This window comes from Physcomitrium patens, chromosome 1 (genome assembly GCF_059467195.1).
Source record: "Physcomitrium patens ecotype Gransden chromosome 1, ASM5946719v1, whole genome shotgun sequence".
Taxonomy (NCBI): domain Eukaryota; kingdom Viridiplantae; phylum Streptophyta; class Bryopsida; order Funariales; family Funariaceae; genus Physcomitrium; species Physcomitrium patens.
The window spans coordinates 14,271,819-14,298,064 of record NC_143410.1 but is presented as its reverse complement, the minus strand read 5'-3'; the positions used below and the strand labels follow the sequence as shown (position 1 = coordinate 14,298,064).

At 30.9% G+C, this 26,246-nt stretch overlaps 3 protein-coding genes across 8 annotated transcripts in view; all 3 read left to right on the top strand.

The window, feature by feature from the left end:
- Positions 1 to 4,373: 4,373 nt before the first annotated feature.
- On the top strand, positions 4,374 to 10,511 carry LOC112280962 (putative methyltransferase PMT21). 3 transcript variants are annotated; one of them, XM_024516986.3, is made up of 10 exons: positions 4,374 to 4,525; positions 4,794 to 4,879; positions 6,309 to 6,601; positions 6,919 to 7,067; positions 7,364 to 7,559; positions 8,102 to 8,312; positions 8,526 to 8,823; positions 9,111 to 9,482; positions 9,737 to 9,814; positions 10,004 to 10,511. In XM_024516986.3, the coding sequence occupies exons 3-10, from the start codon at positions 6,329 to 6,331 to the stop codon at positions 10,227 to 10,229; spliced, it is 1,803 nt and encodes a 600-aa protein (XP_024372754.1). In that variant the 5' UTR covers positions 4,374 to 4,525; positions 4,794 to 4,879; positions 6,309 to 6,328; the 3' UTR covers positions 10,230 to 10,511. The 3 variants fall into 3 exon arrangements, with proteins under 3 accessions (XP_024372754.1, XP_024372728.1, XP_090106775.1); XM_024516960.3 differs by lacking the exon at positions 4,794 to 4,879; XM_090250649.1 differs by lacking the exon at positions 4,794 to 4,879 and having other exon boundaries at positions 6,287 to 6,601.
- Positions 10,512 to 10,823: 312 nt separating this feature from the next.
- Positions 10,824 to 12,982, top strand: LOC112280980 (uncharacterized). 4 transcript variants are annotated; one of them, XR_016503103.1, is made up of 4 exons: positions 10,876 to 11,082; positions 11,562 to 11,775; positions 11,898 to 12,551; positions 12,774 to 12,982. XR_016503103.1 is itself a non-coding variant. In XM_090250661.1 (3 exons), the coding sequence occupies exons 1-3, from the start codon at positions 10,933 to 10,935 to the stop codon at positions 12,014 to 12,016; spliced, it is 336 nt and encodes a 111-aa protein (XP_090106787.1). In that variant the 5' UTR covers positions 10,824 to 10,932; the 3' UTR covers positions 12,017 to 12,982. The 4 variants fall into 4 exon arrangements, 3 of the variants coding, with proteins under 3 accessions (XP_090106787.1, XP_090106788.1, XP_090106784.1); XM_090250661.1 differs by having other exon boundaries at positions 10,824 to 10,935; positions 11,898 to 12,982; XM_090250662.1 differs by having other exon boundaries at positions 10,824 to 10,961; positions 11,898 to 12,982.
- LOC149989886 (uncharacterized) overlaps positions 12,831 to 26,246 on the top strand; it is a 27,790-nt gene continuing 14,374 nt past the window's right edge. Inside the window, exon 1 of the mRNA XM_090244489.1 lies at positions 12,831 to 12,887. Coding sequence (XP_090100615.1) covers positions 12,831 to 12,887 — 57 coding nt within the window. The remainder of the gene's footprint in view (positions 12,888 to 26,246) is intronic.

Genomic DNA, 26,246 nt, shown 5'->3' with positions numbered 1-26,246 from the left:
CACACATGTTGTTAGCTTGAAGACCAAGCTAATTATGTGGCCCATACGTAGAAACACTTGCCTTGTAAGTCAAGGCATGTGTCCTACAAAGTCAACACATATTGGATGTCCTATAGAACTTCACCATGTAGCCCCTAATTGGATAGTATATATAGAGACAAGAGTGAAGTCTTCTTCACTCATGTCAACTCCTTTCTAACTTCTAGTCTAGTTTCAAGGGTCTCTAGTTTTCTTGGCTTTTGGCAATAGCCATTCTAGTTTCTTTCTTAATACACGTATCAAGTTATTTCTATTTTGTCATCTTTCTTTAAAAAAAAGTCTCACTTGTTATTTGTCTTAATCAAGTTCTTGTCCTTAACACACATGGCTTATTCAATATTTCTATGTAGTTCTTAAGTAGATAATATATATGAAGGCAAGAATGAATTTTTTCTAACTCTTATCAATACATTTTTTATGTTTTATCATGATTTAAGACTTTCTAATTGTTTTACATTTGGCAATGATTATTCAAGTTTCCATTCCACATCTATCTTTTAATTGTCTACTTTCTTTCTTTTGATAATATAAGAATGTATTATTGTAAATCTAATATTCAAAGTAGTTAAAATTCTTCTAAAGAAAAATGATTGGTCAATATCTTACTATTTATATTTCAAAAAATTGAGAGTTTTTGTTAGAAAATTTGAAATAGCATTCTTAATGTATTAAAAGACCATACTCTAGTTGGACTAATATAATTTGATAAATATTCCAATTAAATTAAATTTTGATTCAAATATTTGAAATCAAAATTTTAAAGCATTAATTTTATCACAAAATAATAAAAATTTGTATAAATAATAATCAAAAGGCATATATATATATATATATATATATATATATATGTATATTCTTTAGATTAGCAAATAATATTTTTTTAATATTTTAATTTATTTAAGCTCTAAGATTGTCATTCAAACATATGGTATTTAAAATATCTCTTTTCAAATGAATAAATAAATGATTATTATATATTCAGATAAAAAATAATAAATATATAAATTTTTAAAAATTATTTGAAAAATTGTTTAGTTTTTTTTACATTCAAAAAATTATTGTAAAAGATGCATTTAATGATTAAAATTTCTTTTACCTTATAAATTAAATAAATCTACATAAATAAGAATATAAAATATGCCTTAAACATACGATTCTAAAGTTATTTATTATATTCTATACAAATTCGGATAAAAAAATTATTTTAAGATTAAATTTATAAATAAATTTGTTTAATTTTTTTAATAAAATATCTTTTCAGAATATACTAGTAAGTGTCTACAAATTGCTTTTAGAAAGCTTAAAAGTTGAAATGCACTTGGATGCTATACTTCTCAAAATCTTCTGTAATCTTTTAAACACTTCATTTGTTGTTTAAAATGGATATTTGTTTTTCATTAGTTTTAATAGAAGATTAATTACATTAAGAGGATGTTTTGTAATTCTTTGAATCCCATTTAGAAGCTTTTATACAATTTAGTTGTTATAGTTTATATGAAGAAATAACAAAAATAGCACTTCAATCTTATCAAAAAATATTTTGAATCAATATTTATATTATCTTGTCCTTTATTTTATAATAGGACTTATTCTTAGTTTAGATTTTATTCATATATTTACTAATGAATTTTGTAGAATGATCTTCTTAATAACCATCAAACAGACTGAAAATTTATCTAACATAGACTTTATTATTTAGAAATATATCTATCTATATATATATATATATATATATATATATTTATTTATTCAAAAAAATAATGATAATACTAAATTTGACCTAAATATAAAATCTATATTTTTTGAATTTTTTCAAAATTAATAAGTTGATGGTAGATTATTTAAATTTTTATTTTATAGAGCTGCATAAAATAGTAGATGATTTACTAAAAGCAACTTTAGAACAATATTAGTCTAATAGAGATGCTTTTATAAAAAAAGAACCATTATTTAATATAAATAATAAAAGAAAGTTTTGTTGACACACTATTAAAACTAATTGGCCTTATTACACATTAGACTATTTAAAAATTAGTTCATTAATAAACTAAGCTCTAATTAATTAACTTGTGTATTGGATACAATTATATTGATCAACAAAGATTTTATCTTATTTTCATATGTCTCTTCTAATTTTATATGATGATATATGTCCTAAGAAAAAATAATAAATACTTATTTTAGTTAAAAACAATAATAAAAAAATTCAAAGTGACATTAAAATAAACCAAATTACTTTGAATTTAGGTACACATATAATAAAAATAGATATTAATAGAAACTTTATTTAATAATTTAATATAATTTTTAGAAAAAAATAAGTTTTGATAGTATCAATTATAATTAAGAAAAATTAGTAATATCATTAAATAGATGACATACATAACAATATATAAAATAAAAAGCAATCAAGTCAACACTTTTTTTTTGTTTCTTTTTAAATTCCATTTTGGTATTTTGTATTTTTTAGATACTAAATATGTTATAAATTTGTCTTATACCATATTATTTTTAAAATCATTAAATAATCTACTTAGATTGTAACAACTTTTATAACAATGAGGTCAAAATTGAGATTATTGACAATGATATGTCTATTGAACAAATATCAAGATTTAATGAGTTTAATAGTATAACATTTAAAAACTCATAGTTGTTGTTTTCTAATATTATTAAAAAAATAACTTTATATCTAAGAGTATTTTAATTAATTCATTTAAAGATGATTATAATTCTTTTATAACAATGTGAATATAATAATAATAATTATTATTATTAGCATTATTTTTTATTTATTTTTTATTTATTTTTTATTTATTTATTTGTATAAAGTATTGTTTATTGATCAAAAGACCAATGAACTACTACCACTTAGATACGAATATGAGTTTCTTGTAATTTTTTATTTGGTTCACATGGACTTTCTCAAATTCTAATTTAATGTAATAATCAACAAAAATAATGACCAAAAAATAGTGACAATATTAAAGACACAAACCTATATCCATTGAAATCTTTTATTATTAATCCAAATTCTCTTAAAATATGCTATTGAATTTCCACAAAATTATTTTTAAAATCTTGAAGTTACTATGCACTTAAAAGTCAACACATATTTAGAAATTAAAAGGTACTAAAGAACTAAGATTTATATATATTCTAAGTCAAACAAAGTAGTTTAAGTTTATTATGGTATAATTTGATTATCATTATGATTTAATCACAATATCCTACTGATATCTTTTTCATGTTTCACCAACGGATGTTTTTGCATGTCGCAACTGGTCTGTTAAACAAGTGGGAGTGGGTTCCAAACCCTAATAGCAGAATCTTTCTGGGAGAATTGAGATGCAATGAAATGGATTCGCTGCTGCACATACAGTCGCATGCAACAGTAAGGTTGATGGGAATCGTGCTTGTATTTTTTTGCTCAACCGCACAAACACACACAAAGACACTCAAAGGATATGTTGCTCAACGGAGTGGAGATAGAAGGATTTCGAAGAGTTTTTGTGTTTCACAGTTGGGTCTTCCCGTGCAGAAGAAATTGTGAAGGGGTCGCAGCATTTCAGGCATTCGAAAAATACTTTGCTGGGTTGTTGTTTATTTCGTTGGTTTCGACGGAAATTGGCACCCACATTGACGCTGTCTGTCTGTTTGGCAAGAAAACCAAAATTCGTGGGACGGAACAGTGACGCCGCGGTGACTGAGGAGCGATATGGATGCTTCACAGAAACCTGGTTTGCATTATAGAGGGTCCAGCACATTCTTTTTCCAGGTCCTCTCGTGGGCCCAGTGAAGACGCCACTCTGGGAGACGTGGAGAACAGGGCGGACTGGATTGCACCTGCATCCTCGATTTTGCGACAGTTCCGGCGGTGAAGTGGATGTGATATGCAAAAACATCCGTTGGTGTTGAGGAAAAATCAAAGCGAATAGGAAAGATTAAGAAGGAAAAAGAAGGATGAGCGAGAGAGAGAGAGTTTGTGAATGATTGCAGGTGGGGGAGGAGGTGATTCAGGTGAAACTCCAAAAAGAGCTCACATGACGGTTCAGGTGGATTCTGCCACCCCAGATAGAAACGATGCCTCCGGATAATGAGCGCTAAAATTAGCACAATGCGCGGACCTGTGGTCTAGCCGTGCATCTTTGCTCCCGCTACACCCTGGGAGCCAGTTCCAGGATTCAGAAGTCTAATCTACGCATCGTGGAAGGGTAAGCTTGGCAGTGAGAGGGCCCATCTCGTGAAGGTGGAACACAGCAGATGGACAGCAGAGCAGGTGGAGCTGAGGTTTTATGGCACCATCATAGTGTCAGAGATTAGCAGAGACTTGCAGAGATCAATGCAGAGGTTGGTGGTCTCTTTTACCACTCTTCGACCAGAGTTGTTCCTTTGGGTTGGTGGTACTAAGTCTGTGGAGTTGAGCGCTGTTGTTAGCTCTGCTGCGTTGCTTTTTTCGTGTTTGCCCATCGGCATCGTCACATAGGTGGGTACAGTGGAGTGTGTTGTTGTATTGCTTTGGTGCTTTGGACGTTTGTGCTTGGTTTCAGAGATTTTGAGCTTTGCTTGTGGTGTGTGTGTGTGTGTGTGTCTCTCTCTCTCTCTCTCTCTCTCTCCCCCTGCTCGCTCGCTGTGGTAGGTTTGAGAGTCTAGTAAGGATCCGTTTGAAACTTGACTGAGAATGTGGGTGTTGAATGAGAGCTTGGTTTTGGAACTCATCTATCTGTTTCCTACTCGTTTCTGTATTATTCGAGGTGCTAACTTGCTCTGTGGAGTTCTACATCGTCGATGATCGTGTGTGATGCTCCTATGGGATCGTTTTCATTAAGCATCTGTGCCGGTATGTGCCTACGTCGTTGCTGTATCTGTGGATCGTTCTTCGGTTCTATCTGGGTCGTCTCATTTCAGGTTGGATTGTGGGTCCGTCACGCTTGGATTTGTGGTCTCATTGAGTTGATTGAACATGTGCTGTTGCTATGTTTGTTGTTGACGATGTGAGGCAACACGGAGTTTAGGTACCCTTTTTCTGGTGCCCAAGTCGTCCGCTATTCTTTCTTCCAAGTCTGTCAACATGTCACACATGTGGGGGCTTCCTGCTCCATCAGTGAAACATCATCCAGGCTTCTCCGTTCCAGGAACATAGATTACCTACGCTGGATCATTGCCGACTCTGCCGGCGTTTGTCTGTGCTAATGTCTCTTTCCCCGCATTGAAGTGACAGCCTCTGTAGGCTTGGCGCATCTATTACCTGTCCCGTGTTGGCTGTGATTTACTGAAACGGACATTATCAGTGTAGCCTCTTGCCCTCTATATCGCTAGATTGTGCAGTCGCGATATGGTTTTGAATCTCTGGTTTTCATGCACTTTGCACTCATCATTTGACCCTAACCTAGCCGTTTGTTGGGGGTTGACGTATCCGCATTCTGGTATTTATGTCACTGGATTTGCAATGAATTATGTCTCTTTGCTTATTGAGCTTTTGAAACGAGTACTTGGTTAGGCTCTCTGGGGATTTCCCATTCACGAAAGCCTCGCTATATGGATATATGATGTGTATTGACTGCATATGGATTCAGTCTCAGCGTCCGGGATATCTATGTAGGGGTACCTCTCTATTTGTTTACTTATTCTAAAATCTTTTCAACATTCTTAATTCTATGCAAGTTAAGTTTGGATACAAGCGTGCAACTGCCTATCTCATTTGAGATTAGCATCACGTATGTGTGCAGTTCAAGAATCATCATTGTGTTTAGTTCCTCATGAGATTGTCTGTGCGCGTGGAGCAGTTTGTTCGATAAGTTTGCGCTGTTTTTTAAAGTTTTTTCGCGCTTGTTCGACCATGGGGTCATTCAAGTTAGATAACCTTGAAACCTCTAGTGACGACGAATTTCATTCCGAATACGCTTGCAGATTTTTTCCTTCAGAAGATGGCTTGTATGAGTGGGGACTTTGTTCATGGGTCACGAGTGACACTTCAGAGACTGTCAATTTTGACCGGAAGGTTTTCTGAGTTTGTATGTTATGATCGTTTCATAATCTTTTGAAATTAAACTTATTTTAAACGTGAAAGTCTCCACAGATTCTTTTTTCTGCTGAATAAGCACTGGTTTGCTCCCGCTGGGTTACGACAACTTGGGCAATACCTTCCCTGAAGTCAATTCCGTCCAATGAGCCACGAGGAGAAGTATTCTGAGACGTTAAGACATGTGCCCGATGGTTTTTCGTTCAAGCAATTTGATCCTTGCAGAACGTGTTGATTGTCTTTACAGATAAGTGAAGTGCTGTCACGATGTTCAAAGCCTACAGGGTTGGTGGCACTGCTTTTGCCACTGAGCGGTCGTTCCGTCTGGTGCCTCTTGTTGTAGCTGTTGCAACACTATGCGGCATTTCATTCTACCTGGGGAACTTGTACAGCACTGAGAAGTCAAATATTGATGACGTGATTAAATCGGAAGAGCAGGTTTCTGGGAGGTCTGGAAATTGTTTCCAGGTTAACAAGGTTGATCCCTTTCCAGAATGTAATATCACATTACAAGATCACACTCCGTGTACCGACCCTAAGGTGAACATCTTGGAATCTTCTTTCTTTGTCGCCACAGCACTATGTTCTTGATACGGTGTCACTTCAGTCGTCAAGGTGTGTCGAGTTATATCGCATCTGGAAGCCTTAAGCTTTTTTTAATTTTTAGCTGATGTGTGTTCTATTTTGGTCTTGTAAGCAACGTCTTGGAAGCTGACAGAGCTTATGAGAGTTGCAGGTTTGACCACGCTCACATATATCTGTCAGCCAAGGCACAACGTATATGTGCTCATAATATTTTCAGTGTCCTCATTGATTTCCATCATGAACTCATTATAGTCCTTTGTTGGTTGCATCAGAGATGGTTTAAATACGACAAGCATCGTATGGCTTTTAGGGAGCGTCATTGCCCTCCACGCTCTGAGCGATTGCAATGTCTCATTCCGCCACCACCTGGCTATAAAGTTCCTATTCATTGGCCAAAGAGTCGGGATGAATGCTGGTACAGGTGGGTCTCAATTCCTCAAATCTCCTAATTTTCTGAAATACATGATTCTCCTGTCATAAATATTATGGCTTTGAAGGGTTCTAGATGATTGCGTGGCAGTAGTGTAGGTTTTTCTCTTGGCTTTTATAAAAATTGCATATCTGTTTTTAGATGAATGAAGCATGATGCAGACTTTCCCTTACTTCTGTGCAGTCGTTTTCCATGCAAAGTGTTATGTATGTTCCTCTTTTTGTGGACTAAGATGCTGTGCAAACTAGTGTTGTCTCTAACATGAGAATTCTTGATTCCACGTTCAGAAATGTTCCGTATGAATGGATCAACAGTGTGAAGGCCAATCAAAACTGGTTGAAGAAGAAAGGTGAGAAGTTTTTCTTTCCTGGTGGAGGTACGATGTTTCCTAATGGTGTGGGTGAATATATCGATCACATGGAGGAACTCATGCCAGGAATGAAGGATGGCTCTGTTCGAACTGCCTTGGACACTGGTTGTGGGGTGAGTTCTCACGCGCATAAACTTGGTGTAGAATCATAAACTTCTGGTGACAGGGCACTCCCGGTTTGTTCTGTGCAAGTTAAGGGAATTACGTCAATTCACATTACATTCTAGGTTGGTGCTTTATATGATGTCTGTGAAATGCATGGGTCGACCTAGTTGCATATATGTCCTGTTAAGTTGGAACAACTAGGGACTTGCACTTTTGATCTCCTTAGTGAACTCCACTGTGACTGCTTTCAAGGTCGACTTACCATCACTCTGAAGGAACAAAATTCACTTTGCAATTCTACTATGTTGTAGTTGTTTTTGTATCGCTGTGTCACGTTGGACTTTGTTCACGGTAGCGCTTCGGATGTCATGTGATTAGGGGTTCACTTCTTCATATTTTCAAAATAGATATGTAGGTGTGAACACTCAGATACCAGTCGAGCCCTGCTAAGATTTTACGTAATCATAGTATATAAACAGTTAGGAGCATATTGGAATGGAACAAATGTTTATGTTCCAGAGGGTAATGATGTTGTGATTTTTATTTCCAGGTAGCCAGTTGGGGAGGGGAGCTTCTGAATAGGGGCATCTTGACCATGTCTCTTGCTCCTCGAGATAATCATGAAGCTCAGGTGCAATTCGCTTTGGAGCGCGGAATTCCTGCAATGCTTGGAATCATTTCAACGCAGAGGTTGCCATATCCTTCAAATTCTTTCGATATGGCTCACTGCTCCAGATGCTTGATACCCTGGACTGAGTTTGGTAAGCTGCATTACTTCATGCCCTGAAACAGTAAAGATTACAGTTATTAGATGTCGATACAATGTTTTGAAGCTGCCATGTTCTTGCTATCAACAGCATCAACATCTGTAGTCCACAGTATATATATACACATATTTATGGACTATCGTTCAATCAATTGCTCTATTGGAAGCCATTCCTCGTATTACTCACTAGCTTGATATGTGACATCAGGTGGAGTATTTCTTTTAGAAGTTGACCGAATTTTGCGACCTGGAGGCTTTTGGGTTCTTTCTGGTCCACCAATCAATTATCAGACATGGTGGAAGGGTTGGGAGTCAACTGAAGAGAAAGAGAAGGCATTGCTGGATAAAATTGAGGATCTGGTGAAGAGGATGTGCTGGACGAAGTACGCAATGAAAGGAGACCTTGCTGTGTGGCAGAAACCTTTCGACAACAGTTGCTATGATGAGCGTCCTGAAGAGACCTATCCGCCAGTATGTGATGACGCTATCGAGCCAGATGCTGCATGGTACTCTATTTACATGTCTTATTACATTCCCGCACAAAACAATACGTTGCAGACCGCATCTCTGTGTTTGTGCCTATTAAATTTCGATTAATTGTAATGCTTATTTCTGAAAGTCGAATTGTTATATGTAGCCATTCTTCGTGAGTTGTACTGAGATGTGTATCTGCTTCCAAGCATTGACGCCTTTTCGATCCCTTCTCTTCAATATATTGGATAACTTCCGACAGATTAACCTGTCTCCTCCCATCTTTCAACAAAGATTAACTTCTGTAATCTTTTTTTCCCAGGTATGTGCCCATGCGGCCATGTGTTGTTCCTCAGTCCAAGTTAACGGAGAATATTGCTGTTGGTAAGATTGCTAAATGGCCAGCTAGGCTCAATACTCCCTCCGACAGATTGAAACTTGTAAACAAAAAAGTTTATGCATTCAAAGAAGACACGAAATTATGGCAGCAAAGAATGTCGCATTACAAGAACTTGTGGGCGGACTTGAGGACGAAGCAGATACGGAATGTCATGGACATGTACACAGAATTTGGAGGTTTTGGAGCGGCTCTCATCAATTCTGATGTGTGGGTCATGAATGTTGTTTCCTCGTACTCTGCCAACACACTAGGCATCGTCTATGATCGGGGCTTGATTGGCGCAGTGCACGACTGGTATCTCCCCCCTTCTCCCTTCCAGTATTTCATTAATTCTCAATGCATCTTTTCCAGTAAGAATATGAAGCATCGCAGGGTAGGGGCGTCTCGCACGAATTGTTGTTTCTCAACATCGTTCGCCAACTTGTTGAGGGTCTTGGGGTTTACAAAGAGGGTCACATTTAATGATATCATCATTTGTAGTGGTTGAGAGTACCAGTGATCTGTATGATGTCTAGTTCGATCTTCGTTCTCATGTTATACTGTGACAGGTGTGAGGCATTCTCCACGTATCCAAGAACGTACGATTGGATCCACGTCGCTGGACTTTTTACGGCTGAAAGCCACAGGTATATCTCAAAACTATTGTCGCTTGTTATCATCCGTCCGTTGCAGTCGTTTGACTTATTCCTCTTCGTGCACATTTCAGTCACAAGCATCCTTATCTTCATCTTATCTACTTGCTCTATCTTTCATTGTAAAGGGGCATGGTTTCTTCCCTTAGTCTCCGAAGTTCTCATCACTTCTCTGATATGCAGGTGTGAGATGAAAGATGTCTTGCTGGAAATAGATCGTATCCTTAGACCGGAGGGCATTGTCGTGCTGCGTGATGCCCTAAACTTTAGGGAGAATGCTAAAGTCCTGGGAGAGGCCATGCGATGGAAATGCTCTAGCCACGACACTGAGGTTGGTCCTGCTGACACTGAGGGTCTACTATTCTGCAAGAAAACCTTCTGGGAATCATCCGAAGCATCAACTGTTTAAATTTTCGCTGGCCCGCTTTTATGTGACCCTTGATTTGGTGGCCACTCTTCTACCACTGTCATACCTGTGTATAATCGCTACCAGCCCTTCAGCGCGCTGGATACCATGCCGTCTTGTACTTCTAACAAGTTACTGGAAAGCTTTTTGCAACACATGATAGCATGGTAACACAAGAATGACTTGGTACTCTAGATATCGCTGGGAATTTTAGTGAAAGATTCATATTATATATGATGTTTCAAGGATGTGAACTCTTGCAATTGACATCTATTTTTCCAAGTTTGAGAGGTTGTGGCTATTTCGCACCATTTAAACTGCTTTGGTATGAATATGCGGCACCATCTGGAGAAGTTTTCCTGAACCACAAAAGAATTTCCTTCTCTATCTTGTACGGCTTCATTTGTTTTGTAAGTTGTGAGGTTGCGTAGTGTAGTCAGCACTCTACTCAGTTGGGAAGCGAGAAGCTTAGAGCATGCTGATGAGTCACCTTTTGTTTCCACTTGTTTGATACGCAATTTATAAGGCCCTGTAGCCCAATCTTGCGGCCATTGTCATAGTATTTCCTCGATGGGTTACTGGGGCGACTGAACCTTCAGCTGTTCTGTGTTGTTGCGTAGCAATTATTGCCATTGTCCAGCTCATCTGCAGGTTGTTTATCCCACAATAGTATCCAAGAATTGGATACATTAAAAACGACTAACCTATGGTACAGTAAACTCAACATGGATCCGTGTAAGCTGTTAAACCAACCATTTTGAGTAACCATGACTAAGATAAACTGTCGTACAATATGGAAGAAAATCACCAAAGAAATAACCAATCATGTCTTCGATGCTTAATACTTGTACCACTGGTAATGCTTCTTTCATGGGCACTGTTCAAGTAAACTAGTTAATGTCTTCTAATTTAGTTACACATACTAGATAATACATACTAGATAATACCATTTGTTAATATGAATTTCAATTTCAAAGTAATTACAAGCAATTTGGAGTAGAATACATATGAAGATGTATCCAACAATAATATTTGATAATCCACTTAACATAAAATTTCTTACTTGTCATTTTATACACATTTATCACTAGCTTTCATTAAAAACTTTAAATTGTTGTTTTATCCTTTTCACTCAAGGTATATTTTTTCGAATTTCTTCTATATTTAAGAACTCTTTTTGTTGGTTATTTTCTATCTCCTTAGATGTGATCCTGTAGGTGCAAGGATCATTATATATATATATATATATATATATATACCTAATTTCATTAATTTGTTTATTTATTTGCCTTTTAAGCTCTAATAGGTAATAACTCAATCAGTTTTGATATCCAGGTGGAAGAGTTGCTCAAAACACGTGAAAAGATTCAAGAATCCTTCACTTCTGTACCCTCAGCTCCTAAAGAAGTGAGCAGCAGCAACATGGCAAAGGGATCTGGGGAAGACTCCTCACTTTTAAGCGCAGATGACAGCCAGTCTCCCACTTCAGAATTAAATGCTGAGAATGCTAAGAAGTCGAATAAGTGGTTTAATCTGAACTTCAAAACAAGTATGGGTTCCACTGGTAAAATAAGGGGTTCTAATGATTTTTCGATGAAGATCTAGACAACACATCGTAGAACCAGCTAAGCACTACAACGAGGTCTCTGAGGGGCTTCGATAACTGTGCAGAGAGGTTGACGAGGTCTCAGAGCGGTATCGATGACACAGCTGGGGTGTCGACATCCACAGCTGCAGCGTCAGGGAGATCATTGGGCAGGAGATTTTCTCGTGAGCAGTCGGAGAGATAGCAGATCTAGCAAGAAGAGGAGAGCGGAGGGCGCGGCTGGGAATGTTTGTTTTCGGTTTCATCATTGGCGCGAGATTAATGTGGACGGGTAGATCAGAAGATTGAGCAGGTCGTAGTCGAGGATTGAGCAATGACTGAGGATGTGGTGAGATCTATGAAGGAGCGGTAGCAGTGGGTGTTGTGGCAAGTTCTGCAAGGAGTTTGGAAATGCCATCAGTGTGGGCATCGCTGAGTTCATCTTGCTGAGCAAGTGCGGATTCACATGTGCATTTTACTTGTTTTATTTCGGTAGCAGCTAGCTCGAAGAACCGAGGAAGTGTTTTGTTCAGAGAAGGATAAGCTGTAGAGTTAAACCAGGAAGAAAAACAAATTGTAAGGGTGCTTCAAAGGACACATCTTTGTAGAACCAGCGAAGCACGACAACAAGGTCTGTGAGGGGAATCGATGATTTCGAAGCGAGGTGAAGGAGGTCTGTGAGGGGTATCAATGATACATCGTCAATGGTACCTGAATTGGATATTGATGAATGAAACCAGGTGAGGACCCTAACCCTAGCCCTAGACCTAACCCAGCTGAGGACGACAACGAGGTCTGTGAGGGGTATCGATGAAACAGCTGGGGCGTCGACATTCACATCTGTTGCGCGAGGGAGCGCATTCGACAGGAGACTTTTGCGTGTGTAGTCGTAGAGGTTGTCGAGGAGAGCGGCGGGCGCCGCTATGAATTTTTGACTTTAGGGTTTTTCTTTGCTGGCGCAGGATTAGAGTGGATGGGAAGATCTGAAGTTTGAGCAGGTGTTAGGCACGAATTGAGCCATGGCTCAGAAAGTTGAATATTATGAGTTGATGCGTGATTCACTGCTTTTTGAGCCCGTAATGTGAATGCTTTTAGTTCTTAAGAATCTGAAGAGGACATTGTACAAGTGCCCAAAATTGATAGAATCCACTATCCGTTGCTAGCAGGTTTATTGTTGGAGAGCTTTGGATTTTTTTGAGCATTATGTTGGATTAGTAGATTTGAAGGTAGAACTTTTTAAGGTAGGAATTGCTTGATGTTAGCTTCTTGACAAGCCTAGGATCATTAGTCAAAGTTGAACGAATTTGTGACAACAAAGCAAGTGATTATTGACAAGCCTAGAATCATTAGAGTCAAAGTTGAACGAATTTGTGACAACAAAGCAAGTAATTATTGCATGGGCAATTTGGATCACATAACTTGTAAGGAGCAATTTTCAAAGTTCAACCATGCAATTGTTGTGAATATTTATGTTGTTGTAGTTGCTTAAATTGATATTTTTAATAAATTTAAGATTGTCATGATCATTTGTATCAAGGTAATTGGAGTAATTGGTGGAGGAAAGTTAGAACTTAAAGTAAGGGATGTTGTATTTAAATTGATAAGGTAGAGTGTTAGATAAGTAATTGAATGTTAAAACTTACATGTGAGTTAGTAAGAAGCATAAGCATTTCATTGTGTTTTGTATAGATGTAAAAAGGTATCATGGACAAACATATTTATTTATTTAATTATATAGAAGTAAATAAAAGTAGATTGATTTTATAATATCTTTTAAAAAAGTTTTTTAGAAGTTTCATAGATGTGATTTTGATTTTACGTGTGTTTGTAATTGATTGATAGATTAGAAACTTGATTAATAAATTAACTATGTGTTACATGTGTTGATAGTTTGTAGAATAAGCTAATTATGTGGCAAATATATAAAAATCTTACCTTGCAAGTTAAAACATGTATCTTACAAAATTAACACATGTTTTATTGAACATTATCACATAACTCATGATTAGAGAACATATATGGATATAAGAATGAAGCTTTTTTCACTTAGTCTTGTTTCAAGACTTTCTAATCTTCTTTTTTTTTACAATATCTATTTTAGTTTAATATATTATCGTCTTTAAATGACTTTCTAATCTTTTTGAATGATACAAGAGTATATTGAGTTTTCTTTCATTGAGATTCATATCTTCAATAGTTTGACAAAAATCCTAATTTATTATTTTTGTTTTGTTCTAGAAATGAGTGAATTACTTCATTTTTATTCTTGCATTTTTGAAGGCTGTTGACTATCCATATTTAAACTAATTAATAATTTTTTAATATTGATTTTTTTTTCTTAAAGAGAGTGGATTACCTCTCTTTGTAAAAATTTTCATTTGATATTAGAAGTTGTAAATAATCTTCTTCTAATTTAATTTTTTGAATTTTTTTGAATTGTCTATAGAAGAAAAAATTATAGATGCTACTCTTGGTAGAAATAAGAATAAATTTGTAACTATTGCAGATCTTCACAAATTTATCAATACTCTTAGAATGAAAATCTCATGTATTTTTAAAGTAAATAATAGAGATACTATTTCTACATCCATGGAACAAGTCAACAATGAAGTTTGAAGTCTAAATTCAAAAATTGTGGAATTAAGAAAAGAAAATAGATCAAGTTTATAATTGAATCCAAAAAAATTTGCTATTATAAATATAAGAGAGACATGAATAAATATATTACAGAAGTTTGATGGAATAAGATCAAAGTTTTGAGGGTTTTTACAACAAATAAAGCTCTATCTAAGGTTGCATCCTTCTCAATACTTTGATGGATTTATTCAAGTTGGATTCATAAAAATACTTCTTTTTGAAAATGTTTTTTTTTGGTTTTCACTTTTAATAGAAAAAGATTCACAACAACACTATGATTTGAATTTATTCTTGGAGGTATTTAAAGCTACATTTAAAAAAATGATAAAAAAGAATAGTAAAAACCAAGTTCCTATTTAGCCTCCATGACATCTTCTACAATATCCTTTACAACAAGGATCACATTTAGTCACCACATATATTGCTGAATTCTAAAATTTTACTTACAAAGTCGATTGGAATGATAAAGCCCTTATCAATCAATTTCAATATGGATTGAAAGATAATATCGAAGATTTATTATTGACAATACTAAGAATAGATTCATTGGAGCAATTTATTGCTCAAGCAATTCCACGTGAAAAACAACTCTTTGAAAGATATTAAGAATAAAGATTTGGTTGAAGATGTATAAGTCAAGCTATGATAACATCTTCTAAGTTTTTAGAAGCTTACTTATTAAGTCCAAAGGCTATGAAAATTGACATAGTATATTTTAAAGCTCTTATTGAACAAGAAAAGAGTTGTCATTATTAAGAAGATTTATATCTATATTGTGGAAAATCCAAACACATTGCTCAATATTATCCAAAAAAAAAATACAATCACAAAATGAAGAGTATGGTTTCCAAAGAAAATAATGTATTTAAAAACAAGTTTCTTCAACTGTTATAGAGACACTGCAGCTAAAATCTTACATAATACCTAATAAAGATCATATTCTCTCCTTAGATCCATCAACTTATTTTATAATAAAAGTTTTTTTTGGATTGATAAATCATAATGTCTTAGCCTTATTAGATTAAGAAGCCTTAATTTGTTGTATAGATGAAGATTTTATTAAAAAAAAAAAAAAAAAAATCTTTAGTTAAAAAAATCAAACTTGTGTATATAGAAATAATAGATAATTATTTATTATTTTTTAGATATGTTATATATAAAATTATTCTTTTAGATATAGTAAATAATAGTCATAATAGTTTAATAATATTTAATGTAATTAGATTTTATTTTATCTCAATTATTTTAGGATTATCATAGCTAAAAAAATATAATTCTTAAATACATTAGATTTTTTGTAATCTTAATTTTTTTTTTAAATTTTATTCAATATTTTGCTAAGCAAGTAGAAATTCATAAGGCTAATACATTTAAATTATTATTGATTGGTACAAGAGCTTTTATCCATACTGCAAAATATATGTCAAATTTTGCTATATATTCTATATCTTTTGTTGATGGAAAAAAGATTTCAAATAACATTCCAAGCCAATATCAAGATTATTAAGATGTTTTAAAAAAATATATCAATATTTTTTTAGTACATTGTATCTATAATTGTTTCATTAATCTTCAAAAATGAGCTCAAATACCACCCAAATCAATCTATAGCCTATCATAAAAACAAGTTGGTTGCACTTAAGAAATACATTGATAAAAATTTGGCTAAAAATTTAATATGCCATTCTAAATTTTTGATTGGCTTTCTTATCTTATTTGTGAAGAAAAATCAGAGATCTCTACAGATGTGTATGGACTATCAAAGATTCAACAACATCACCATAAAAAATAAATATCCTCTACTTTTACTTTTAAGTCTTCTTATTAAATTAAATCAAGCAAAGATCTATATAAAAATAAATCTACAAAGAATATGTACCTTGGTACATATTAAAGAAGGAGATGAATATAAAATTACTTTTTCAACTAGATATGAACATTTCAAATATAATTTCATGTCTTTTTGGATTTATGAATGTACTAATCTCTTTTCAACATCTTATGAATGAATTTTTTGTGAATTTTTTGATGATTTCATCAATTACTATTAAAATGATATTTTAATCTATTCTAAGAATACAAAAGAATATAAACATCATATTCATTGTGTATTGTAAAAACTTAAAAATGCACAATTATGTACCGAGATGAAAAATATATATTCTATACTATTCAATTGACTTCTTAGGATACATTATTTCTAACAAAGTATCATAGATATATATCTATTATAATAATTATTTAAATAATATAAATAAGTAAAAATAGGTAAAAATAGATCAATTTTATAATATCTTTAGATACTTTTTAGATACTTTTTAGATGCTATTTTGACTTTATATATATTTGTAGTTAATTAATAGATTAGAAACTTAGTCAACAAGCTAACCACGTGCCATATGTGTTGGTAGCTTGTGAAATAAGTTAACTTTGTGGCATCCATATGGAAAACTTATCTTACAAGTTAAGATACATGTCATGCAAAGTCAATACGTTTTTGGAGGTCTTATAGAATGGCACTACATAGATTCTAGATAGATAGTATATATAGAGGCAAGAGTGAAGTCTTCTTCATTCTTATCAATTCTTTTCTTACTTCTAGTCTAGTTTCAAGAATCTCTAATTTCTTTGTTTTTTAGCAATAGCCATTTTATATATATATATATATTTTATATACATAATTTTTTATTTCTATTTTGTTATATTTCTTTGAAAGAGACTTAATTATTTATTTTCTTTTCTTGATTTTTTTTCTTGATAAATTAACAAGAATATATTTATAATATCAAAGCTTTATCTTTTCTTAATTAAAAATAGATTATTCCTTTATCTTGATAAGCCTTAAGCGTATTAAGAATTGTGGATTATCCTCTTTTAAATTGATATTGTCATTAGTATTTTTTCTTTATTTTTAAGCCTTCTCTTCTATTTTTCTTAAGTAATATTAAACATCTTTTCTTCTTTAAGTGTTATCATGGCACAATTTTTTGAAATCAAGAGTGGAATAGCACAAATGCAAGAGCAATTGAGGGAGTTAATGCTTGAAATGCATCAACTCAATTTACTGCCACAAAGAGCAATAAGAATGGTAGGAAGCAAAGATAAAAAGATGATTGGAACTGCTTCAATATCTGCACCAAATCACGTCTCTTTTTTTATGGTATAACATCGTTTTAGTGTTAGAGAACCAATGATTGCACTACCTGAGAAGCTCCATAGTATAAGATCCAAATTTTGAGGACTTATTAATCAAGTACAACATTTGATTGAACTTCAATTCCAAAGCTATGAAATTCTAAGATTGCAAGTTAGATTCATTGATATACTCCTTTTAGGTTCAACATTATCATGGTTTTCATCTTTTTCTTGAATGACAAGATCCAATATTATATAATTTGAAGGCTTTTGTGGCGGAGTTTCAATTCATGTATGAAAAACATAATGTAATTTGTATTACAACCAATATAATCCATATATTGTAATAAAGCAATTGATTGATAATATTATATATTTTATAGTTTTTACAACTTGCAATTGATATCAAATGAAATGATATTATATTTTTTAGCCAATTTTTCTATAGATTATAATATGAGGTAAAAAAATTGATGCTCAACTTACTTGATCCTCAAACATTGAGTCAAGCAATTGACTTTGCTATAAGGTTTGACAATAGATTTTTTGAATTTTGATCTAAGAATCCTATAAGTACATCTAAGCGTTATTATAATTCAATGAAAATGCCAATGTCTTTTCAATATATACATTTGAAAATAGAAGATGTATAAATTAATGTGATATATTTCAAATCTCTTAGTAAGCAAGAAAAAACTTATTATTGTTAAAAAAGATTGTGCTTGTATTATGAAGAACCTAAGCACATTACTTAATATTATCCAAAGAAATGATGCAACTACAAAATAAAAGGCATGGCCGTCAAAGAAGATAATATGTAAAAAAATAAATTTTTCCAGCTACAATAGTGATTTTGAAGCTGAAATTTTGTACAATATCTAGTGAAGATCCTATTCTCTCTTCAAATTTTTTTCTTTGTTGTACAATAAATGTTATTTTAGAATCTAAACATTTCAAAGCCTTTATCTTATTAGATTCAAGACGCTCAATGTATTTTTTAAATAAAAAATTTGCTAAAAGACATAGCATATCTTTAATAAAAAAAACTAAATTTTTTCATATAGAAATCAAAGATAATCATCCATTGTCTTCAAAAAATGTTACTCATGAAATTCTTCCTATAGAAGTAATAACTAATAGTTATAGTAACTTTGTAATATTTAATATCATTAAATCTTCTTCTAATCTAATTATTTTAGATTTATAATAGTTAAAACAAATAATCCAAAAAAAGATTAGATTTTTTATAATCTTATTGTTTTTTAAAATATAACTAAGAGTATAGTTGATCAAGTAAAAATTCATAAGTTTAGTATAATTAAACATATATTTATAGATACAAGAATTTTTTTACATACTACAAAAGAAGGATTACCTTATGTAATTTATATTGCACTTGATTTTAATGGTGAAAAGACTTCAAGTGATATTCTAAGATAATATCAAGACTTTTTAAATGTATTTGAAAAGAAAAATATAAATATTCTATTAGAATATAGTTCCTATGATTGCTCAATTAACCTTCAAGAAGAACCTCAATTATCATTTCGACCAATTTACAATTTATTACAAAATGAATTGGCTGAATTCAAGGTGTATATTGAAAAAAATCAGTCAAGAATTTCATACACTATTTCAAATCTTCAACAGGAGCTCTAATTTTATTTGTGAAGAAAAATGATGAATCATTGTGGATATGTGTCAATTATCAACAATTCAACAAAATCACCATCAAAAATAGATATCCACTACCTTCGATATGTGGATTTTTTAATTAGTTAAATTAAGTTAAGATCTATACAAAATAGATCTACAAGAAATATACAATCTGGTATACATCATAGAAGGAGATGAATGAAAGACTATGTTTTAAATAAGATATGTACATTTTGAATATAATGTCATGCCTTTTAGACTTACAAATGCACCAATAGCTTTCCAACATCTAATAAATGATTTTTTTTTAGAGTTTTTAGATGACTTTGTTGTCTATTACCTAGACAATATTTTAATCTATTTTAAGAATATAAAAAAATATGAACTTCATGTTCATCATATGTTAAAAAAAACTAAGAGATATTGGATTCTATGCCAATATAAAAAAATATATATTTGAGACTATTCAAGTCGAATTTAAGTTACATCATTTCAAATAATAGAATTATTGTAGATCCTAAGAAAGTTCAAACTATTATAGATTGAAAGATCCTAAAAATGATAAGAGATGTCCAATACTTTTTGAATTTACCAAATACTATTAAAACTTAATCAAAAACTTCTCTCAAGTTGTAGCTCCACTTCTACATTTGACTTGTAAAGAAAAACTTCAATAGAATCAAAAAGCAAAAGTAGTATTTAAAGCTTTAAAGACAACCTTTATTTTTACACCAATCTTATATTGTATTAAATTTTTTAAGCCATTTTTTTATAGAAAAAAATGCATTGGACTTTGTTTTAAGTGCCATATTATCACAAATAGGAACATATTATAAACTTCACCTAATAGCTTTTTATTTAATTATTTTTTCAATAGTTGAGATCAATTATGAGATTCACAATAAAGAACTTCTTGTAATTATAGATTTGTTTCAAGAATGATGCCATTATCTAGAAGGAACTTCTAATCTAGTTACTATCTATATTGACTAAAAGAATCTTGAATATTTTTTGTCATCACATATTTTGAATCATTGCCAAGTTTGATGGAGCATGTCTTTATCAAGATTTGATTTTAAGATCACTTATCAATCTAAAAAATAATAAGATTTTTCAGATATCTTTTTTAGATGTTTTTATCTTACATCAAAAGAAAAAGACACATTTTTTGATTAACAAAGAATATTTTTTTTTGAAGTTGGAACATTTTCATCTTTGAGCAATAAAATCAACATTGACTATTGATTCAACTCTTATCAAACAAATTCAATCGAGTATGTTGTCTAATCTTCTTATTCATGATATTAAGAATTTTTCTTTTAAATCTCATAATTCTTCTAAGTTTGAGTTAAAAAAAAAAATTATTCTATTTTGAAGGATATTTATAGATTTTAGAAAAAGAAGTGCACTTATATATTCTTCAAGTACACCATGACTTTTCAATGGTTGGATATTTTCGATACAACAAGATTTTAGAACTTATATCTAAAGATTTTTGGTGGCCACAAATGTGAAAGGTAGTGAAAGATTGTTTTTAGTCATGTGACATTTGTTCAAGGTCAAAAATTCCTCACCATTGATCCTATGGACTTTTTTTAACCATTATCCATTTCAAAAAAATTATAGTCTTTTGTTTCTATGGATTTTATCACAGATCTTTCAGTCTCAAATTCTTATGACTCTATATTTGTGATAGTAGATTGTTTCATCAAGATGGCAAATTTTGTATCATGTATAAAAGCTATCACAACTGAAAAATAGTTAAGCTTTTCTTTGATAATATTTATTGCTATCATGGATTGCTTAAGGATATTATATTGAATAAGAGAACTCAGTTTGTATTAAGATTTTTAAAAATGCTCTTCAAGATTCTAAAAGTGGACATAAAACTATCTTCAACTTTTTATCATGAAATTGGTAGATAAATAGAGTATGTAAATTAAGTTTTGGAGTAATATTTGAAGTGTACTATCAATTATCAATAGGATGATTGGATAACTCTTTTATCATTGGTTAAGTTTATTTATAATAATATGGTATATTTTTCTATACAACAAATATTTTTTTTTGCTAATTATGCTTATCATCCATGACTTGATATTTTTAATTTTTTAAAAGTTGATAATTTTGTGATAGAAGATTTAGCAAATCATTTAAGTGAGTTACATATAATAATGAAGGTATGACTAAAAAAGGCTCAAGAACAATAAAAGAGCAATGCAAATGCTTATTACAAGGAACAACCTCATTTCTATTTTAGTGATAATATATGGTTATTTTGTCATAATATCAAAATTATTTACCTTTAAAATAAATTGAATTATTATAGATTTGGACTATTTCCTATTTATAAATAAATCAATCTAATTGCTTATTGATTACATCTATTGAAGTTTATGAAAATCCATTCCATATTTCATGTGTCTCTTTTAGAGCCATATAAGACAGTGAATATTTTGAAAAGAAGACAAATACCACCGCCTCTTATAGAAATAAATAATAATCAAGAATTTGAAGTAGAAGAAGTCTTAGACTCAAGGTGGCATTGATATAGGTTGGAATATCTTATTCATTAGTTCAGATATAATATTAGCAAATGTATATAAAAGCCAATAAAAAATCTTACAAATACAATAAAGAAAATCAAAGCTTTTCATCAATGACATCTTTCAAAACTAGAATGAAGGATAACAAACCTTTGCTATAAAAGAAACATACTTTAGGAAAGATTGCATTCTATTTTCTATTCTTATTTGTAGTTTTTATATAATTGTAGTGTTAAGAAAATAGAGAACCAATAGCTAGCAGATTCAACTCAAGAGCCATTATTTGCTCACTTATTGCATGAGATATTATAATTATCATAGCCTTTAAGACAACATAGTAGGGATGAAGACCTTTATAAACGACATCTCCTTCTTCAAATAGATGGCAAGATACAACACATTTGATATTACGACTTGAGAAGCCATTTTTAATGTTTGTTGATTTTATTAGAAGTAGAAATGATTTTTGATAGTCTTATAAATGTTTTATTTGAAAGAAGTTACAAAAGTTTTAATTATGATTAAATATCGATGTGGTCTTTCTGCCCTAAAATATGATACTATTGATGATTGAGAGAACCTATTAACTATCTTCAAAGGAATAAAGATCAAAATATGCGATAAATAGAATTTTCCGTATCTTAGACTTCCTCAATATATGATCACCATTTCTTATGGAACTCGTCCTTAGAAGAGAGAATAATGTCATGGATATATATCTATTTTAATTTTTATTTAAGTAATATGAATAGATAGAAGTAGATAAAAATAAATTAATTTCATAATATATTTTAGAAAAACTTCTTAGAAGCTTTTTAGATGTTTTTTTGACTTTACATGTATTTTTAATTGATTAGTGGGTTAGAAACTTGGTCAACATGCTAATCACATGCCACATATATTGGTAGCTTATAAAATAAGCTAATTATGTGGCATCCATATAAAAAACTTGCCTTGCAAATAAAGATATATGTCATGCAAAGTCAACATATTTTTGGAGGTCTTATAGAATGTCACCACATAAATCTTAGGTAGATAATATATATAGAAGAAGAAGAAGTGAAGCCTTTTTCATTCTTTTCAACTTCTTTCTTGCTTCTGTTCTAATTTCAAGTGTCCCTAATTTCCTTGTCTTTTGGCAATAGCCATTAATATACATACTTTTTTATTTATATTTTGTCATATTTCTTTGAGAGAATCTCACTTGTTTATTTTTTTTTTTTAAGTTCATGTCTTTGATACAAAGGCATTATAAGAAGATTCAAATCATTATGGATTGAAATATTGTAAAAATAATTAAAGATATGTAATGTTCTTTTTGAGATTTGCCAATTATTTTTGGATTTTTATCAAGATTTTTTTTTAAGTTGTGGCTCATCTTCTACATCTAACCTATAAAGATAAACTTGAGTAGAATAAAGAAGTTGAAGCATCTTTTGAAGCCTTGAAGAAACCAATTATTTTTTAATCAATCTTGTATCACATCAACTTTTCTAAAGAATTTTTTATAGATAGAGTTGCATTAGACTTTGTTATGGGTGCAATTGTGTTATAAATAATAGAAAATAACAAGCTCCTTTGAATAGCTTTACATTCCAAAAAACTTTTATTAGCTAAGATTTACTACAAGATTTAGAATAAAGAGCTTCTTACAATCATGGATTCATTTCAAAAATGGCATTATTATTTAGAAGGTGCTTTTAGTCCATTCATTATATATATATATATATAAATAATAAGAATATTAAGTATTTCATGTCAATACATGTTTTAAATTATTTCCAAGCTTATTGAAATATATTTCTATCAAGATTTAATTTCAAAATCACATATTGATTCAAAAAATAATAAGGTTTATCAAACATGTTGTATTATAATACAATTATATGATAAAATATAATTAATTTTGAATTTTTAATTAATATCTAATCATCTTAGTTCAATAATAATTCAAAATATTTAAACATGGCTTTTATAAAAGCTTCTTAGTATATTTTCTTGTCTTAATAGCTGGTAGATTAAAGATTGATTAATATTTTTACTTCCTAAGCTATTGAAACTCTTTTACAACCTTAAAAATACCATAAATTAATAAAATTAGATTAGAAGAGATAAATAATTAGCATGGTTGATACTAGGATTAAATTAAAGGTAGGATTAGGTCAAAAAAAATCCTAAGATAGGTTAGATTGATATCCAAGGATCAACCATTTGTGGAATAGGGTCAAAATCAAACCTCTAGCCTTTAAAATGACTGCCTAAGACAAATTAAGAGGACATTTGAAGATTAGTGAGCTAGCTTCAAGCTGATTCCAAAGGTATAAGGTTTGTTTTCAAAGGATTTAAAATAAATTTGCAATTATTATTTAAAATTAAGGTTTATATTGGTAATTTAGAATTTAAGAAATACAATTAGGACTAGCACTTTTGGCTAGTTTGTGTAATTAATATTACATCTATGGTTCAAAATTTGATAGTGTTTGGTTGATTAGATGTACTAATTGTGTAAAATTTTGTATTAATCTAATGGTGTAATTGAGAGATATGTGAGTTTTGATACAAGAGATATTAAAAGTTGGCAATTTGGGATTGGATAGAATTTCTATGATATCTAAAGATCTACTAATTGAATCAAAGTGAAATTTTGGACAATAGTAGAAAACTTTACGATCAAGCTATATACCAATTTTGAATTGAATTTAATAGTTGGAGAAAGAGAAATCACTACTAGAACATTTGCATCAACTTTCAAGTTGGTGGCTAAGTGAAATTGATGTAGTTTTTGAGCTTTTTCTCATAATCTATAAGTTGAATTAGATTGAAATATTTTAAGCACATAGAAGACTTATATTAGCATTTTTATAATTTTTTTTGGATCAAGTAGATAGTCAAATTAGGAAATACAACTTGCTAAAATTTACTTATTAGAGTTAGGACTTGCAAGGAGAAATCAAAATTACTTAATTATGAAAGCAATAAGGTAATTGGAATTTGTATATAGTTAAGATTACTAAAAAGAGTATTTTTGGAAACTTTGTATTGGCTTTAAGTACTTTTGAATTACAATTCGAATTAATTTATAGTTAGACGATTGAAACCTATTAGGCTTCTTGGATATTTATAAAATACAACTTTACTTTTGACAGTTAGGTGCCCCATGTATTTTCAAGCAAGAATTTATATAATATAATAATATTTTATAAAATTTCTTATTTTCAACTAAAAAAAGAGATAAAAATTTTTATCAATAAAAAATAATTCCTTTAAAGTCAAAGTATTTTCATATTTAAGCAATAAAATCAACATTGACTATTGATTTAGTTTTTTTAAATAAATTATATTAAATTAATATTAAGAATAATTTTTTTAAGTCTCATGATACTTCTAAGTTCAAATTTAAGAATAATCTACTCTATTTTGAGAGATGATTATGCATTCCAAAAGGCAAAGAATAATTACATGTTCTTCAAGCTTGTCACGACTTTCTAACAACTAATCATTTTGGATATAACAGGACTTAAGAGCTAATATTTAGAGATTTTTGGTATCCTTGAATATAAAAGGCAATTAAAAACTTTGTAAAATCATGTGATATTTTTTCAAGATCATTAATTCCTCATCATTGATTTTATGGACTTCTTCAACCATTACTTATTTCAAAATAACTATGGTCTTTTGTTTCTATGGATTTTGTTATGAATCTTCTAATCTTAATTTTGTATGATTCTACATTCATAATAGGAGATCGTTTTACTAAAATTGCATATCTTATAAAATGTACAAAATCTATCATTGGTGAATAAATTATTAAACTTTTTCTTAACAATATCTATCACTATCATAGATTATTCAAAGATATTATATTGGATAGGAAGACTCAATTTATATCAAGATTTTAGAAAGTCTTTTTTAAAATTCTAAAGATAGATATAAAGATATCTTTGGCCATTCATTCTCAAACTTATGGACAAATTGAGCATGTAAATCAAATTTTGAAGTAGTATTTAAGTTGTAACATGAACTACTAATAAGATGATTAAACAATTCTTTTGCTATTGATAGAATTTATTTATAATAATACAATATATTTTTTGAAATAATAATCATTTTTTTTCTTAATTATGACTATCATTTATAACTTCATACTTTTGATTTCTTAAAAATTGATAATTCTATGACAAAAGATTTTATAAATTCTTTACTTGAGCTGTATATAACAATGAAGGCACATTTAAAAGTAGCCCAAAATTGAAAAAAGCTCAACATAGATGCCTATTACAAGGAGCAATTTTGATTCCTTGTTGGTAACAAGATATGATTACTTTGTCATAATATCAAGATTATCTATCCTTATAATAAGTTCAATTACTATAGGCTTTGATCATTTTTTATTTATAAACAAATGAATCTTATTGCTCATCAATTACATCTACTAGAATCTAATAAGATCTATATTATATT